The 18,141-nt window shown below is 37.8% G+C and overlaps 2 protein-coding genes across 2 annotated transcripts; both read right to left on the reverse strand.

The window, feature by feature from the left end:
* Nucleotides 1-1,484: 1,484 nt before the first annotated feature.
* Nucleotides 1,485-10,885, reverse strand: LOC103463452 (uncharacterized). Its single transcript, XM_081606265.1, has 9 exons — nucleotides 10,469-10,885; nucleotides 9,632-9,784; nucleotides 9,393-9,498; nucleotides 8,087-8,207; nucleotides 5,043-7,379; nucleotides 4,764-4,932; nucleotides 3,991-4,153; nucleotides 3,760-3,892; nucleotides 1,485-2,788 (listed from the first exon to the last, which is right to left on the reverse strand). Exons 1-9 carry the CDS (start codon nucleotides 10,531-10,533, stop codon nucleotides 2,622-2,624), a joined length of 3,414 nt encoding a protein of 1,137 aa, XP_081462391.1. The 5' UTR covers nucleotides 10,534-10,885; the 3' UTR covers nucleotides 1,485-2,621.
* Nucleotides 10,886-11,313: 428 nt separating this feature from the next.
* alpi.2 (alkaline phosphatase, intestinal, tandem duplicate 2) lies at nucleotides 11,314-18,039 on the reverse strand. The gene is made up of 11 exons (XM_081605808.1): nucleotides 17,955-18,039; nucleotides 17,455-17,571; nucleotides 16,371-16,486; nucleotides 15,534-15,708; nucleotides 15,170-15,342; nucleotides 14,606-14,731; nucleotides 14,400-14,469; nucleotides 13,975-14,113; nucleotides 13,187-13,377; nucleotides 12,962-13,078; nucleotides 11,314-12,190 (listed from the first exon to the last, which is right to left on the reverse strand). The coding sequence occupies exons 1-11, from the start codon at nucleotides 18,028-18,030 to the stop codon at nucleotides 11,925-11,927; spliced, it is 1,566 nt and encodes a 521-aa protein (XP_081461934.1). The 5' UTR covers nucleotides 18,031-18,039; the 3' UTR covers nucleotides 11,314-11,924.
* Nucleotides 18,040-18,141: the final 102 nt, after the last annotated feature.

The following is an 18,141-nucleotide window of genomic DNA, read 5'->3' on the forward strand; positions in this document are numbered from 1 at the left end:
CCTGTCTATATGTCTAAAATTACATTTCAAAATGTTGTTCTGGCGATGTAGCTAGCTTATGTTTCCCCCCGCAGACCACTGTACTGCTCAGCCAGGAAGGAACCTTCTTTAAAACATAACTGAAAGGTGCTAATTCTGAAATAAAACCACATCTTGACCACAAACACTAACGGACCCCTTTTCTTTTTAACAACTCGGAGGTCATGACTGTTCAAAATGGCTTCATGCTTTCATATTATTTTTATACTTATCTCTACCTACGCTGCACCATTATAGATGACTTTTCACATCCCTTTATTATATAAGAATTCTCATAAAAAGTAAATTGATCCTGTGCAAATAAGCAGTGACTGACGAGATCTGCAGCCCTCTCTCTCCACCAGATTATATAATGCGTCATTTGGGTCACTGCTTTAGGATTAGCAGCAGCCTTAAAGAAAGGGCCTGTGGTGATACGGAGAAAATGATGATGCTGATGATGATGCTGGTAAGAAAGTGCTGCCTCACCATTACCAAGAAACTGCAGCTGAAACTGAATGAGTCACACTAACAGTAAAGAAAGCCAATTCTTGAAAAACAGATTCACCTTTGATTAAACAGAAACCATCTCGCACAACCAAGTGGATGCACAGTTAATTTCTCTGTTCACTCGTGTGTTTTTTTGGGAGACCGATGCAAGTAAAGCTCAGGGTTTCTGCGAGATTTAACCAAAATGTGCAATTTAACTTTAAGGTCACCGTAGAGAAAAAAAAAAAAATAGGTTAATCGCATAAGTTAAACATATAAAATCTAACTTAGGAAAACAGTTTGATGGTTTTCTTCTCTGTTTTCTTTTCATGCAGGTATGGATGAGACTTCATCTCATTTCAGTTCCTGATGAGAGGTTTTAAAATTCCTGTTTTCAGGTCAAACCATTTTAAAGACACTCTTTTCCATGACGTAGGAGTCAGTTTTAAGAGTAGCGAGCAGATTTTGATTTTGATTGCTTAAACCTTGCAATTTTTATGAGGAATCACCATGCTTATTACACAAAAAATAGTTTGAAGCATGTAATAATAAATAATTAAGCCAATTTAAAATACAACATTGTACAATCTAAAATTTTGATTGTTTAAATTAAGATTTTAAATACTTTTAAAACTACATTCTAGCTATAAAATATTAAAGGACCTAAATTGGATCAAATTATCTTTGGATTTCTCAAATGATCAGTCGATCGAGGGCGGGTACTAAATAAATTGAGCGAATGAAATCAATAGCATTTTTAGTCCACTAGAGGGACACCAAGCAACAGGAAGCAGACACTGAAAACTCAGCAGGATCCAGTTTAATGTGAGCTTCCCACATTATTCCTCCCTCTTTATAAAAACAGTGAAAGAATGGAGAAGAGCAGTGATATAGACACTCTAGTCAGAATGAAAACACAGTTTCATTGACTATATATATAAACATTATGATAAATGAAATCAAACAGATGCATCAAAACAGATCCAAGACTTGGAGCTTTATTTTCAAACTACAAGAGAAATCAGAAGTAATGCACACATTTTTTTTTTCATGTTATTACGACCTTAAAAGTGAGCTTTTAGATTAATCAGTTAAAATAAAACCTTCAAAAACCCGAGTTGTAGTGCTTTCTTTGACATGTTTTACTAAAGTGGCGATTGTTTAATTTTGCTTTAAATGCAATGTAAAGCAAATATTCTAAAACACAAAGTCTGCATTTGTCAGAGCTAATGCTTTGTTTTTTTTTGTCGTGCGAGACTCTCGGAGAGCTCATCAATCGTAATTCCCTGTGGAGATAATGAGCGATTCGGAAGCTCACTGCTTGGGTCACTGATGTGTAGTAAATGAGATGGTAAAATTATGGAGATCATGACACCAAGTAACAGCTGTAAGAACCCCTGAGATCCAGCATGCAATCTAAAGATATTTTATGCAAGAACAAAGTTTAAACTAGTTATGCCAATAAACAGAAATAACTAATCTACTTTCAAGCTAAGATTTTTTCCTTTTACGTTTAAGAAGAATAGAATTGCTCACTAATACATCAGTTAGCTAACTTTTTTTCAATCAAAACTAAATTAATACAGGCTATGATCACTAAGCTAAGAAGAAGTCTCATATTTCATGAAACATAAAGTTAATTTGAAATTCTTTATCTGTGACCTTTTCTAAATAAAAAAAAAAAAAAAAGGCACTGGCCTATAAGTAAAAATAAAATTTTTCAAAATGAGTTGTGGCATAAATCCAGAAAGTTGAAATGCAACAAAATTTACTGTTTTGTTCACATGTCATAAGAAGCTAAGACAAAGTTATTGTTTCTCAAATTCCACGGAGAATATCCACTGAAAATGTATAAATAGCTTACTTATTAAAACTGACAGTGAACTCTAAAAATCCATTGTACAGTTGTCTGCATAAGGATTAACTGTATGTTCAGGCTGCATTAAAAAAAAAGAAAACTGTATCGGTGTTAGAAGAAAGAACCATCCCTGATAAAGAGCTTAAAGCGGCTCATGTGGCTGATGTCCATCAGTATAGCGGTATTTCACTCCACCATTGTTGGTGTTTTGCAGCTAATGGTGCCTCCCACAATTGTACACAACTGTAGGGGGTCTTTACTGCCTTATGTCTGCTGGTCTGAGCTGTCTCTCACCCTCAGCCAGGAAGATCTGCATGGCTCGGTATAGCAGGTGGATCCCGAGCTCCCGTTTCCTCTTTAGCTCCCAGTTTGACACCACGCCATAGAAATCTCCTCGCTTCTGATTGGTCAGCATCTTTAGCCCTGGAATAAGGACAGTTTGGTCCAAAAATGTTGCACTCAAGTGATTTCATACAAATTAAACAAGTCTGTGAAAACCACTCCCGTAAGACACTTGTAATGTTTACAGTAGACACAACTAAATAAGTTTAAGTGTGGTCAGTAGATACATTAATGGTATTTTTCTTAAACTCATGCCATTTATCTTTTATACTGAATAGGGAAAAACATTTTCAGCTAAAATATTTTTTCATTGTACAACTACAAGATGTGTGAGCTCCAGCACCAATCCTTCCTCACCAGTTTATCCTGACTTAAAGGGATTATGCTTTTCAAATTACAGTAAATTGATCATTGTAACCCTTTCTGGACTTAAATAGATGTATTTTTTACAGTCAATTTTACTTATCTGTTATTCATTTTCTTTAAAATAATATCTTTAGATTGAGGAATGATGTGTAGCTTTTTGATTGTCTGATACGTTATACTTAAGTGACTTTTAGAGGCTAAAAGTCAAGCACAGCTCAGATCTGGGTGTTACTCATAAAGATTTCCCAAAATGAGGTTAATCACAGTTAATTTATGATTTAACAAGGAGTGTAGTAGCTTCTCAACATAGACATCACAATAGCGTTGGATAACTTTTACACTTTAATAAATGAATCTATAATATGAATCTTTAATTTAGTTACTTTTGTGTGATTTCAAATTTGCAGTGAGGGGAAAAAAATGCAAGTATTCAACTTTCGAAAAAGCAGAAAAAGTCAGGAAGGGAGGAAACATAGTTTGGCTCAACACTATAAACCAATTTTCAACTCAAAGTCTACGATGTAATTATTTTTCTTCAAGGATATGACCATATATTCAGATTTATATTTTCATATTCAAATTTGCGCATGCGGGTGGGTAAAGGACGTCACATCAAACACTTGGTCTGGGTCTGACATCGCACAAAGGTGATTATCAACGACAAGTTACGACTGCTCCTCACTCACCGATGGCCTCCACCATGCAGGCCTCTCTTGTGTACGCTTCCACAGGAATGACGTTCTGAAAGCAGTGCAGAGAGATGACTCCCTGTCCGGCGGTCCACACCTGGAGAATGTGCTGCACTTTTGGGCAGAGTTTCTGTTAAAGGGATGAAAAGCAGCCCTGTTACCTATTGATACCACCGTGGTTAAACTTTCTCATAATTTTACAACACAGAGGTGTCCGGGCAGAGTTACCTTGGCGGTCTTCTCCCCTCGGTAGTACTCTAAAGCTTCATACAGGTGACTGTAGGGGCGGGAGCGTTTTCCTTTGCCCACATAAAATATGGCATGGATGAAAGTCTGGAAACATTCCTGAGGAGTCATGGTGTGACTGCGGAACGGGAGGTTCTTTGTCACTCTAATGAAAGAAAAAGAAAAAGATGTAATACTGCATAGTTTTTTTTTGTTTTGTTTTTTTTCCATTAAAACCCAAATCAGGTATTAAAACCATTTTAGAGGCTCATTTTTAATTAAGATGATGGCTGATGAAAAGTTATCTGATCTATTGTGGTTTTCCAGTGCAATTAAAAACAAAATGATATATTTATTATGTATTTAGTATTTTGCATCCCTAAACGTTACTGGAATTCACAACATAGTGTAACAGCAGGGGAGACAACTGTCCCCCGTTTCTTTAAAAAACAAAGAAAAAAGAATTACATCATGTTATTACACATTTTTGTTTTGAATATTTTGGTAATGCTGTGAACCCTCTACATTTTAACTCAGTTATCCTATTGACATCTTATACTGTCATATTGTCTCTTTTTTATTTGCTTTATTATTTTTTGCCAATAATAAGTCAAAAACATCAAAAATAAAACTTCCAAAAGAGCTATATGAGTCTATATCATGTGCGTTCAAAACAATGAAAACAAGTTAACACTTATCAAACTGTGAAACTTAAAAAACTTTTTGCGAGGCAAAAGGACTGCACCAGAAATCAAAAAGCAAAAAATAGACTGTACCTCGGGTCAAGAAGAAGATAGTTAAAGCTGGACTTGATGATGCCCTCCCTCCACTTCCTGTTTTGATCCGGTTGGTCAAACTGCTGGCACAGAGACTGCTCGTCAGGATGGGAGTTGGGCAGCTGGAAAGTCTTCAGGACCCGACAGAGATCTGGACTATACCCTAAAGCTAGTAAAGTTAAAGAAGAAAACATCTGTGAATGACGAGGCGCAACATTACTCGCTTAAATTCTTCTGAATGTTTCTTAATGTAATGTAATATCTGAAAATAAACATAACCTTTCTGCCGTTGGTCGGACTGCTTGTTGTCATTCTGCATGTTGCAGTTTTCCTCTTGCAACAGTCGGCAGAGCTTCCTCAGGTAAGTCGGCCTGGTGCGGCTGCTGATAGGACCGGGGCTCTCTCCCAGTTCCACCAGCCTCAGTCTCAGCTCCCTGTCAGTCATTCCTCTGGTTTCTGGCAGCAGTCTGCACTCAGATTTATCATCCTCCTTTTTCTGAGCCCGCAACTCAGGCTGTAGGTTCTCTTTCCCTTCGCTGCTCTTTGTTTCAGCTTGCAAAGCTCGCCAGTCGTACAAAACGGTCTCGTCGCTGATGCTGGTACTTGTGCCGGAGCTGAGTGAGGTGTCTGACGTAGGTGGGACATGTGTCTCAATGAGCTTGTGGCCCTGCTCTGTGTCAGTGTAGAGATACTCCACTGGTTCATCCAGGTTCTGGATTACTGGACGCCCCCCAGGAGTGAAAGACAGGTCTGCCAGGCGCTGTGGCCGACGGCTCGACAGCCGGCTCATGCTGTATCTCGGGGTGCATCCGGTACCTGGAGTATTTGGAGGGTCAGTGTCCTCCGTGGATGTCCTTGGAGAAAAACAGCTGGAGGTGGACGAAGAGGACGCAGAGTTGGACTCTGAGCCGTAGTCTTCAGTAATCCAACAGTCATCGTTTTTAAAATCATCTACCTGATCTTCAGCTGCCAGATTGGCTACTTTTGCCTCATCCGAACCAGTAAGATCCTCCGTTAGAAATTCCTCATCCTCAGGAAGATGCCTGTTCTGTCCTCTTATGGCGAGAATAATCTCCGCAAAATTTTTTTCATAAGCAGCGACCGAGTCGTCCTGGTTCTTGTCTAATATGACTGTGTCATTCAAAGACTGTGATCCCTCAACAGAATCAGTTTCGCTGTTGTGTAGAATAAGAGTATCAGCTTGGCTATTGCTGACACTTGGACTTGTAAGAGTGCTGGACTGGGGGTCTTGGCTGTCCTTGGGTAGCAAGTCTCTTTCAATGCACCTCTCCAAGTGGCGTGACATATAACTAGGTGTGTAAGGCGAGTTGAATCCATGCCCACTGCTCTGACACCTTGGCGTCTGCCGAAACATTCGAACTGGCATTGGCAGCGTATCGTCAAATAAAGAAGATGTGGTTAACAGGCTCTCAGGGTTTCTGCTTGTTCTCATTGAGCAGCGGCTCAATCTAGAACGCGTCCTGCCGGTCACAAAAGGACTGGGTGTAAATTGAAGTCCACAATTTTCTTCTGACGACTCAACATCTTGCCTGACCCCATCAAGTTTTCTTGCAGTGCTTAAAAAAGAACCAATAGAAGCTTTCAATATATTCATCTCTTCATGTTGTTTTTCACATAGGGTCAGTTTATCAAGCAAACCTGATAAAGGCTGTACAGTTTCAGATTCTCTGTTGGGTTCTGCTTGAACTCTTAACATATTTTTATCTCCCTTTTTGAGTTCATTTGTAGCATCATGTTTGGTCCTTGTATCAGACTCAGCCTCCTCTACAAGAGGGAACACAGGATGTCTTAGGGGTACAAGAGCATCCAGACAGCTGGTGTAATGGTCACTTTCACAGCTACTGTAATGACTGCTGCAAGTCCCACTGCTGCTGCTGCTGCCCACATGGGTCTGCTCTTGTTGTACAGAAGGATTCACTGGTGGTTCTTCGTTGCTCTGCCCCTCTGGTTCGTCATCACTGAGTTCAAGAGCACACTGACTGATAACTGTTTTCTCTAGCTCCTCTTCTGTGCTCTCACTGCTTTCCCTAGAGAAGACAAATACATGGTCCGGTGATGTGACGTCGATCCCCTGCTGTGGTAAAACCGTAGCCAAGCGTTCAGAATCTAGAAAGTCTGAGTATTCAGACATGTCAAAGGGTAAAGTGTCTGTGCGCTGGCTGATGTCAGCAGCAGTGTTTGGTTTGGGGGTTTCTGGGCTGAAAACTGGGAAATAGTCATCTACATTTCGAAAGCTAACACTCTTCCGACTTGCTCGCCTGGATAAAAATTCTGAAGGAGCGTTAGCTGAAGCCGCCTGTTCATTATCTTCTGTGATTGATGCATCGTCACGACTTAAGACATCATTTTCTGGAGCTGCCGTTGTAGCTACAGGTCCTGCAGCAGAAATGCGAGTGCTCGACAGTACAGAAGGCCCGTTAAATGATACTCCCCTGCAACTTGGTCTTCTGTTCATGTTAGACAAGTTGAGAAAGGATGAACGCCTCGTGCTGCTCAGTGGGACTTCACCAAAACCACTGATCATGGACGAGCGGGAACTGAAACTGTAGTCTGATTCAGGATAGCTGGACGTGTCAGTCTGGTCTGCGTACACAGCTGTGACAAGAAAACACACATTTTTATCACAACAGTTTCAAGTCCCTGCATAGAACCACACTGTGCACATTTTCACGTTATTCATTTTGCAGCATTTGGCCAATGGCAACCAACTTGGTGGAAAGGTCAGCTAATCTTTGGTTTATTTATTACATTTAATAATTAATTTCTAGCTTCTCTTTGAATCTGCTGGCACATCCTCTTCAAAAAAATATGAAAACTGACTTTACCATTTCACTCTAAACTCATTATTTATCATAGTCTATAACAAGTGATTACAGATGTTTGTTTTTTTAGGACTTTATTACTCATTCTTGATTGACAGGCAAAAATAAACTGCAAACATTAGTTTCTTTTATATATTTGTTTGGATACGTAAATAAACTGCAATCAATTTGCAATGAGATGCTACCTCTTATGTTCTTATTAATGGTAGACTTTTGTTCCAGCAGTTTGGCTTTTTTGAGTTCAAATAAATAATGATCAGAACAGTAATGTGAACGTGCTGATCTTCATCTGTTAAAAGTAACTACTTTTTAGATAATAATAATAATAATAATAATAATAATAATAATGATTTTTCTTTGTACATGAAGAATTGCAAATGTATGAGAATGTACTTTTTCACATGGAAGTATCTTAAAACAAAAAGACCCCACAAAGTCCACAATTTTTGCAGGAGTCTGCAACAAGGTAGCATATCTTACAGTATTGAAACTGAGGGAGATCCTCTTCTTCTGTATCAGCTGAGGACTGGTACTCTTGAAGAAGAGACGCACATTTCCGATTGTCCTGATGTTCTGCTAGTTGTGCTGCTGTGTTCCCTTCCTGCACAAATAAACAGACAATAATGGTCAGACTACATAAATATTACAGCGACATGAAATATTTATTCTTTAAAACTTTCTAATTCCTGGCAGTCACATTCGTCATATGGTGTTTGGTGGTAAGCAGACACCTCAAGAGTGAGCCATTGCTATACGATGCAATCCGGTTACTCTGACTACATGAAGTAGTCCAGGATCCATAAGGACATTTTTACAGAAAAGTTCTCAGATCAATATCTGAGCAAAGGAAATCAATATTTTTTAAGGATGTGTGTTGAGTGAATTTAAATGATATTAGTATTCTAAAACCGTGTAATTTGAGGTCATAATGCAAACTCTTTGTTTGTCCGTTTCCATAAAAAGCACAACTGGGGCTCTGTGTTCGTCTAGTAGATGACCTCTCACTGAACCTGGTTCCGTTATGAGTCTCTTCCTGATTAAAGGAAGCCATTTCTTTCCACAGTCCCCCAAATACTTGCTCTAGATCAGGGTTTCTCAACCCTGGTCCTCACCACCCCCCTGCTCTGCATGTTTTAGATGTGCCTCTACTCCAGAACAGCTGATTCAAATGATTGCATGACATCAAGTACTGCAGAAGCCTGTTATTCACCCAGAGATACAATTCAGTTGTGTGGCAGAAGGGAAATAACTAAAACATGCAGGACAGGGGGGCGGTGAGGACCAGGGTTGAGAAACACTGCTCTAGATGAAGAACTGCTGGTGAGTCAACAATTTAATGCTGTTGGCTCGGCTTTCTAGGAGCTTCTTACAAGAACAACTGTATGATTGTAACTCACTACACAAAACGATCATTTTTATAATTAATTTGAGTTTGATATATTTCTGGACAGAACTGAAAATTTTATCAAAATGAATATGATTTGCACATTGAAAGATGCCTCAACTGTACAATAGATGTTGTATAACTAAACTCTAATCAGATAAATACATATGAGAATTAGAGGAGCCAATATGCTCACTTATGCCCTGTTGGATTGCATTATATTTGCTTGGCTGTAAGTGCAGCGGCTTACGTGTTCATCTTCATACAAACTTGGTAAAACGAGTTTCCATCACAAGTGGTCCCTGGAGTCAAATATTATACGATGCAATTTAAGATATAAACCTGTCCAACATCTCTGTATTAAAACAGCTGTAATTAATCTGTCTAACTGTAAAGACTTACATTATCTTTTAAATTTGGGTTCCCTCCATTCATTAAGAGCAGCTTGAGATTTTGATAGCATCCCCAAAGAGCAGCAACATGAAGAGGAGTCAGGCCTTCAGAAGATCTAAGAGAAATGCAGGTAATCAATGTGTGCTTTACTAGAATATATTTGTTTACAAGATTATAGGTGTAATTCAACTTTTATCTGTAAACTGGTAAAATAATACATGTTTTAATTTCAGTGAATGAAACTATACCTGACATTGGGGTCAGATCCATGCTGCAGTAACATTTTCAAGCAGCGTATGTTCTTCTCTGTTTCCTTGCCGACAGCCAGGTGTATTGCAGCCACACCTTTACTACCCACCAGGTTTGGGTTTGCACCCTTGGAAAGAAATAGCTGCACAGATCTGTAAAGGATTAAAACGCATTGCTTTCTGGAATGAATGTATTCATTTAATAATATATCACAAACAAAACATGATCATAAACATTTTATATTTCCAAAAGTTGTGCATCTTCCTACAAAGCAGAACAAATAAAAAAATATTAAAAGCTACTCGTTTAAACATACAATAGGTACATGTCGGTGTTTCTCTCTGGGAAATTATCAAAGAAAACTAAAACGATTCCAAATACCGATAACAGTTTTTCTTTAATACCTACTTGCATCACCAAATTTGAAAAACAAAAAAATCCTATTGCAAATAGTCACTCCAGAAATGATTGACAAATAGTAAAAGTTAAAGATATGATGCATTTACCTAAACATAGTTTATTATATGGAAACATGCCCTTGATGACTAACGTTTATTCATCTGCACAATCATCACATATTACGATACAATTACGTCAGGCACCGCGTGTGCACATCCGCTGTTATTATTACACGTCAAAGGACTCCAATCAAGCTTTATATGAACAAGTGCCGATCACTTAACTTAAACCTGTTAAAGAGGTGTTCAGCATTAAACAACTCGAAAACACAATCCAGCATCCCAAATACTTCGAGTTTCCTTCGTCTGCTGCGTCTCTTTCAACTCAGGACATGCCCGAACAAAACAAAGAAAAGCCTGGATATATTTGTTAACTACCTGGGATCTCCACCGTTCACCGCGACGCACAACTGACTTGCCAGGCTCTTCTTGCTGCAGTCCATGACCACCGATGTTTGCTTGCACAACACTACACTATGTTATTTGCAATATCTCTCTGCTTAGATCATGATGAAACTAATACAAAAACGGAGGAAAACTTTCAACCAACGTTAGCTACTAGGGCTAATTCTGCAGAAACGACTCCGCAATGCATACACATGTTTAGCTAAGTTTGTTATGCATTCAGTTAACAAATAACAGGCGATTCGTTTAATCGTCTATTATTTAGCTAAGATGTTTTTCGAAGCTTTATAGTCCTAAATAATGTTGAATTTAAATCCGAAACCCAGATCCAGAAAAGCTGCGTTTATTGTTTTGATGGTTAAAGTTCCCTCCAAGCAAGAAGGCGGAAGACCCGCCCACGGACTCTTCTGATTGGACAATTTGTCAACAGAGTCTTCCGCACTTCAAAAATAGAAGCTCAGTCACCCATCACCATGGTCGTAGTTTAATTTACTGCAATAAAAACTGGGATTAATTGGAATGTTTGACTGAAGTGACTTTTTCTGTAAGTGCCTCAAAATTACATTTGTTGTCAGTTGGTGCCATACAAATAAACTGAACTGAATTGAACTATTAAAAAAACTGCAGCAAAATATCAAAACAAATAGAAAAACTAACTGTGGGATGCTTTTCTATAGGTACGTTATATTTAGTGAGTTTGGTTGATGTCACAGAAGTGAGAAGTTTTTAAAATGTGTTTTGATGTTATACATTTACAGTTCGCATAAAGGTTGCCATGATGCTGTTACTCTTACTAAACATTGGAATTTCAGCCAAAATTGTTGCAACATCATTTATTTGTGTATGTTGCATTACAACTTGTAAAGCTTCCTTTAATCTGAGAAGGAAGCTTATAATATAACAACTTTCATAGAAAATTTAGCATAATTTCTATAACCGAGTCAGAATACAAGTTTTCTTATGTATATAAGTCTAGAATATAATTAAACATAAGGAGTGCAATTAGCAATTAAACCTGCCAAATAACAGTAGAAAATATCAGCAATTTTAAACCTACATATGTAATGTTTAACTTGAACAGTTTCTATTTTATTTTCATTTTATGTTTATTCATGGAGGTAAGACATATTTTAAACAAGCTGATAGTCCAACACTTAAACAATGTAAGTTATTTTAAACAGAATTTTTGAAAAATCACGGTCATATTTTATATACAAATGAAAGTGTTCAGATTCACAGCTTCCATATTCGGCATTAATAGAAATACTTTTTCAGCTCAAATGCAGAACAAAAATGCCTTACTCTGAACGGCTGCAAAGGTCTTAGCACAACACTAAAGTGCAATACAATAATAATTTATATTTCAACCAAAATAAAAGATTGTGGACTAATTCCAACGTCTTAGCAAAATCCTGTTGGGACTGTGATCTCAGGCAGAGCACACGGTAAGCAGCAGGCCCATCAGAACAAGAAGCAGGCTAGAGTGAATTCTTCCACTGTGGCCTGGTAGTAGTTTGCAGTCTTCATAGGGCTCTATGCAGGCGGCGTAAGCCATGACGTGTGGAATGTAGCTCTGTTCCTGAACTCCGTGGAAAAGGTGAGACATTGGTCCTTTGGCAAAGATGGCCACGTCTTCTATACCATGGGTCTCTGAATCGAGAGGGACTGTAGCCTGCTGTGTGTAGTCATTTGTTGCTGTGAGAGAAATGGAAAGGTCTGCATTATGTTTACATTTTCTCATACAGAATTGGCAAACCTATTGTGTGTGGATATTTGAAGCCTCAGAAAACATACTTGGAAGTAAAACATTATCTTACAGTGACAAATATGGCCATTAATCATCATTAAGTGTATCTTAAGACTTGACCTGACTGAAATGTTTGAGTTTCCGAGTAATGATGATGATATAATTAACAACTGAACTGACACAAAAGCTGAACATACAGGTGACAAGGCCGGCTTAACTGGAAATAAGTAAACTTAAATTTTTGCACTTTAAATTGGTAGAACACTCAATTTTTCTTCTAGTACAAATAGTTTGTTGCCTAGACAAATGATAAATGGCTTGTTTTTATAAAGTAACTCATCAAGCTCAGAGGATTCCAAAACACTTAACACTAAATTATTATCACTAAATCCACCCTTTCACACACACACGCACACGCACGCACGCACACACGCACGCACACACACACACACACACACACACACACACACGCACACACACACACACACACGCACACACACATGCACACACACACACACACACACACACACACACACACACACCCACGCACACACACACGCACACACACACACACACACATTCAACTTACTGGTTTTATTAAATCAACAACATAAAATTGACTCTTGTTTTCATGTTGTGTATGTGTATTATGTAAAATGTAACATGTCAGTCTCTTAGGCGAAGCTGTTGGCTTTTTACAAAAATCAGCATGTACTTACATGAAATTGATTCATTCATATCAGGGCGAGTTCCATTGACTATCTGATATCCTGGTCCATTGCCATAAACAGCAGTGGTAAAATGCTTTTTGTCCATGGCCAATGTACGAGAAACTCCTATGGATTGCAGAACACATAGGTGTTTTGTTTAAAAATACAAATTTGGACAACATTATGTTACTTTAACTTTGATATAATAACTTATTTTCTCATCATATATCTTACCCAAAACAGAGTTTCCTCTTGCGGAATATCCTCCAAAAGCAAAGACATGGGAGTGGTCAGCAGTGACTACAGTCAGTGTGTCCAGCTCATTGGTGAGTTCTGCTGCTCGCCCGATTGCACGGTCAAACTCTACAGCTTCGTAGAGAGCTTTTTTAGCCCAAGTGGCATGGTGACCATGATCAATTCTCCCCCTTAAAGTTCAAGAGAAGCACACTGACACATAAGGATGACAATCCTGTTTTAAGAGAAGCACACATCATGCTAACGACACATAAACATGTCTGTTTTTTTTTTTAAGATTTTTTGACCTTTATTGACAGTTATAAAACAGAGAGTGAAGGGGGATAACATGCCGCAAATGACTTAAGGATAGGAATCGAACCCAGGACGGTCTACGGTCTTTGTATGGGGTGTATAGGGTCTTTGAATGGAGACATTTTCAGAAGTTTTTGGAATGGACACTAATTGTTGCAGAGAGTGGTATCTACTGCAGGTACAATATTAACTCATTGTGTTTTAACGGAACTTGACATCAAAATTTCTAAACTATCTCTTTAGGTAAATGATAGCTCATTTAAAACCAGCTAACGCCACTCAGAATAATTTGTGTGTACAGGTTTAAATGCAGATTACTTAATATTGTGTTTCTTAAAAACAAAATGAGATAATGCATTGATCAGAAGGGACACTGACACATACATCTATGCAACAATCTATGCAATTAAAAAAACTTCAAAAGCAATACAAAGAGAAAAGGTTTTTTGAATTTTGGGTGTGTATCATTATACTTATCTTCCACAAACAGGAAATATCCTTCTGGATTTTTTTGGAGAATCTTGATTGCCTTTTCTGTCATCTCTGTTAGCGAAGGGTCCATAGATGTATCTCGCTCCAGCTCATAGCGACAGTCTTTGGGTTCAAACAAACCTGAGAGAGAGGACATTTTTAAAAATATAATTTGAAGCTAATACTAATAACGACCCTATATTGAAGTATGGTGATGGCAGCATAATGCTATGGGGATGTTTTGCAGCAGCGGGAACTAGCAGTCCTAGAATGGTCGAACCAGACTCCAGACTTGATTCAAATTTCTGGAGAGATCTGAAAATGACTGTTTAGCTATCCTCCATCTACACAAAACTGGCCAGAGAAAACATTTAAGCAAGCCATGCCGTTACTTTATTCAGTTTTAGAGTGCTTAATAAGAACTTACCTAGGAGGAAGTCTGTTTTTCGAGGATCGACAGCATCAAAATCACTCTTATTCCAAACATATTTAGCATTCTGCAAGTTAAAATAACAAACATATGAGTAAAATTTGAAATAAAATAAGCTGATGTACAAAATACAAATATGTTTACACTACATTAGAACACCATACTTCAAATCAAGTAATGTAGATGTCAAATATTAAATGCACCTTTTTGTTTTTAGCCCATTCATCAATAAGATTTTTTCCATCTTTCCGGTCTCCGGTCACAGATGAGTACTCAGGGTCCGGTGTGTCTTTTGGTAACATATACGTACGACCTCCACCCAGAATGACCTGCATTGAAGAAGATGACAAAGGTTATAGTCATTTTTACAACTATTAAAATAGTGTTTTTGCTGTTCTCAGTCTGATGTGATATTCTAATCTTCAATGTCACGTTTTTGCTGCTATCAGCAGAAAATCCTTATAAATAACAGAAACAAAGGCTTGAAAACATTGTGACTATATAATACGTCTAAATAATTTTTTTCTTGGTGGACTGAATTAGTGACATAAACAGAATTAAATTGATCTGAATTAAATAATATGAACATGAGTGAGGAAGGAGTCGAATAATACATGAAGTATTTAAAAAGCATACAAGTCAAATTGCTGAAAGCTATGTTAATATTTGGTTTTGTAAACATTTCTATTACTATCCAACAAGGTTTGTTGCAATTATTGACTCGATGGACATCGCCATAAGGAACCGATTCATAAATTAAGACTTACATCTATCTCTGTGTTGTGAATCAGTTGATAAGCAATGTCGTGACAGCCATTTTGGACAGCTTCTTTAGGGAGGTCAGAGTCAGAATACCAATCTCTGTCTGCAGAGTGAGCGTAGCTTGCTGCAGGGGAAGCATGTTGCACTCTCGTTGTTGTGACAATTCCAACAGATTTTCCTAAAACAAACATGGCAGTTGTCAGACTGTTGAAGCAACAATGTTCTGAACATTTTGTCAACATTTCTACAAAATTAATTTACAGGGTGATTAATTTGCTTAACTGCCTTTTATACTGCCTCACGCAGAGTAAAACTAATCTTCTTGACAAATAGATATGGTGCTGAAACTTTGTAGATAATGGTGCCTACCTGCACTCTTGGCACGGTGGAGAATTGATGTGACTTCGTTGCCAAAAGTAGCATTACAGTTACCCAGTGGAGCGGCAGCAGAGACTCCAAGGGTCCCATAGTTGGCTTTTACCCCACATAAGTATGCCGTCGCTGTGCCGGCACTATCTGGCATCTGCTGGTCTACGTTATAGGTCTGCAGGAATCAAATATTTGAGAAAAACACAGTGGAAATGTACAAAGAATCTGATTCAAATAATTCTGGATTATCTAAAGTGCTTTCAAATGTGCAGACATTCAATAGGAAAACAGTCAAAAATAGAAATTGTCTATCAAAGGTTTGAGAGGGCCCATGACAAGCTCAAAGTATATATTTTTTCCAACCGTTAGTTATGTAGTTTGATGCAGAAAATATTTGGAAGGGTGGACTGCAATCACCATCACCAGATCAGACTCTTACGTGATAATGTGCTGTGGTTGTTTGGCAATATTTATTTTTACAAGTTGTCTACTATGCACTTGATTAAGACTACAGAAGGTCAAGGAATTCTCCTCAGATCATAATGTCAAATTTGGAGTGTGTAGTATATAGGATACTGCTACAGAACACACCAAGTAAAACCATAAACAATGGGTTGCATAGTAACACTGTCCCCAACAAAATACCATCAAAATATCAAGTAACTTTATGAATTTCTGACAGTTTAAAAGGTTAGATTTCCTTCCTTCATAGAAAAAGATTATTTTCACATTTTAAAAGACATTAAGATAATTTTGTTTCACCATTAAATAATGTGTTTCTTTTTATTTTAGATACATTTCCTGAACAGTCAAAATGTGCTGTCAGAGATTGCTGACCTTAGACAGTGCCACGTGAGGAAATGTATCCATAACCAAACTTTCCTCCTCTCCTGAATTTCCTTTCAGCTGGCCTTTGAGGATCCGGGCAGCTGTAACTGTTGGCATTCCCATTCCTGAAAGCAGAATCAAATGCCGCAAGGTTAACATTGTACTTTGTGAACCTCATAAGACTTGGCTGATGTGGGAATTTAAATGACAGTGAAAGACACACAATCACAGACAGTGGGACGTGTGTGAAGTATGAAATCCACCATTATTAATTATTCTTTCAGAACTGCAATGTTTATTATATGAAAATAAACCAATGACTTGTTGTCCAACATTTGAACTCCAAAAATTGATTGACAATGGGCTAAATATTCACAATTCTTTTTCTCTGCAATAAAATACTGGAACCTTCTTCTGATTTCTCTTTAAACAGAGTTGTCATCTGGTAATTTACAAGAGCTTACTTACAACGTGATTTGTTGTCATAAACATACCAGATTACGGAGTAATGAAGTGTTACTGATCAATCGCATACCCTGATAAAGCCCTGAACATGCCGCAATCAGCATGTTTTCCAGGAGGGAGTGGCTTATGTTGTGATCAGAACTCTATAATGCCGCTGTAAATCTGCAATTTGTGGACAATAAGAATTATGACCATGATATGATGATATGATATGATGTTGGCTGAAATCCAGTTATATATAACCAGTAAGGGCAGTCCATTTCTTTATAGCAGTCTTTAGTAATATTTAACAGCAAATTGTCACTTATTAGAGAAACCTGACTGTCACATCATCTGAGCATGGTGGACTTCTCACCATGCTTAGAACACCATCCAGCATTTTATGGTATCACTTTGCTTGCATTGCCTTTAGTTAAAGGCTCATAAAAACGTGGTTTCCCAAGTCATGCTCCCTCTGTTCTGTTAAACATTCTCTACTACCTCAGAAAAACAGAATGTTTAACAGAGGTTCACAGCTTTTGTTTTGGTATGCAATATAATTTTTTATTGGACCGAAAAAATAAACTGAGGTAAAAGGAAGAAAACCAGATGATCCAGGAAAGGCTCCTTAATGGTAGAAAAGACTGACCGTCCCCCAGGAACAGGATGAGGTTTTTGGCTTTGTGCACATCAGGCTGAACATTCAGTGCAGTGTGAAGGGCTTGTTTCGCTTTGTTGTTCCAGTATTCAGCATGAAGTTCTTCCTCTGTGATTAGGATAAACACATCAGGATACGACACAAGTATTTATTTATAAAATAACAAATGGATAAGGATGAATGTTTAATCAAACTGATATTTCATGGGAAGAAATATTTTTAAAAAGCAACAAAGCTAGAAGTCAAATATGACTTCGCAGAGTTATTACATGTAAATACGTCACATTCTTTGTACAATTTTTATTTATATTTTTTTTACCTGAAAATCACTCTGTCATTGTATTAAGCCATAAAACAGTTTGGTTTATTGATATGTAATGTCCTATGTTTGTTTTTCTTTGTATTAATTCCAAGCGTCATATTATATTTATGCATGGTTTCCACAATTTTTAAGAACTGTTCTTAGTTGAATATTTAATAGATATTCTTACCGATAACACACAAAGTCCTCTGAGTTGATATGAATATTAATAATCCAGCAAAAATGAGGTTCTGTGTCTTTGCCATTGTGTAGGCTGCAGGTAAATTAACAAACCTTTGCTTGTGAGTTACCTCAACTCCCTTTATACCTGCAGAAGGAGCAAAGGGCACATGGGCATGCCGTGCGACGTATGAACA

The sequence above is a fragment of the Poecilia reticulata genome, chromosome 4, assembly GCF_904066995.2.
Source record: "Poecilia reticulata chromosome 4, P_reticulata-male-v2, whole genome shotgun sequence".
Classification (NCBI taxonomy): Eukaryota; Metazoa; Chordata; class Actinopteri; order Cyprinodontiformes; family Poeciliidae; genus Poecilia; species Poecilia reticulata.

Coding starts and splice junctions, on each gene's coding strand:
- alpi.2 (XM_081605808.1), bottom strand. CDS start 18,030: ATGGCAAAGACACAGAACCTCATTTTTGCTGGATTATTAATATTCATA. Junction 17,572..17,954: donor GAGGACTTTGTGTGTTATCG/GTAAGAATATCT, acceptor TCCTAATCACAG/AGGAAGAACTTCATGCTGAA. Junction 13,079..13,186: donor AAGAGGAAACTCTGTTTTGG/GTAAGATATATG, acceptor TGCAATCCATAG/GAGTTTCTCGTACATTGGCC.
- LOC103463452 (XM_081606265.1), bottom strand. CDS start 10,533: ATGGACTGCAGCAAGAAGAGCCTGGCAAGTCAGTTGTGCGTCGCGGTG. Junction 7,380..8,086: donor TCTCCCTCAGTTTCAATACT/GTAAGATATGCT, acceptor TTCTTGTCACAG/CTGTGTACGCAGACCAGACT. Junction 4,933..5,042: donor GTCCGACCAACGGCAGAAAG/GTTATGTTTATT, acceptor TAACTTTACTAG/CTTTAGGGTATAGTCCAGAT.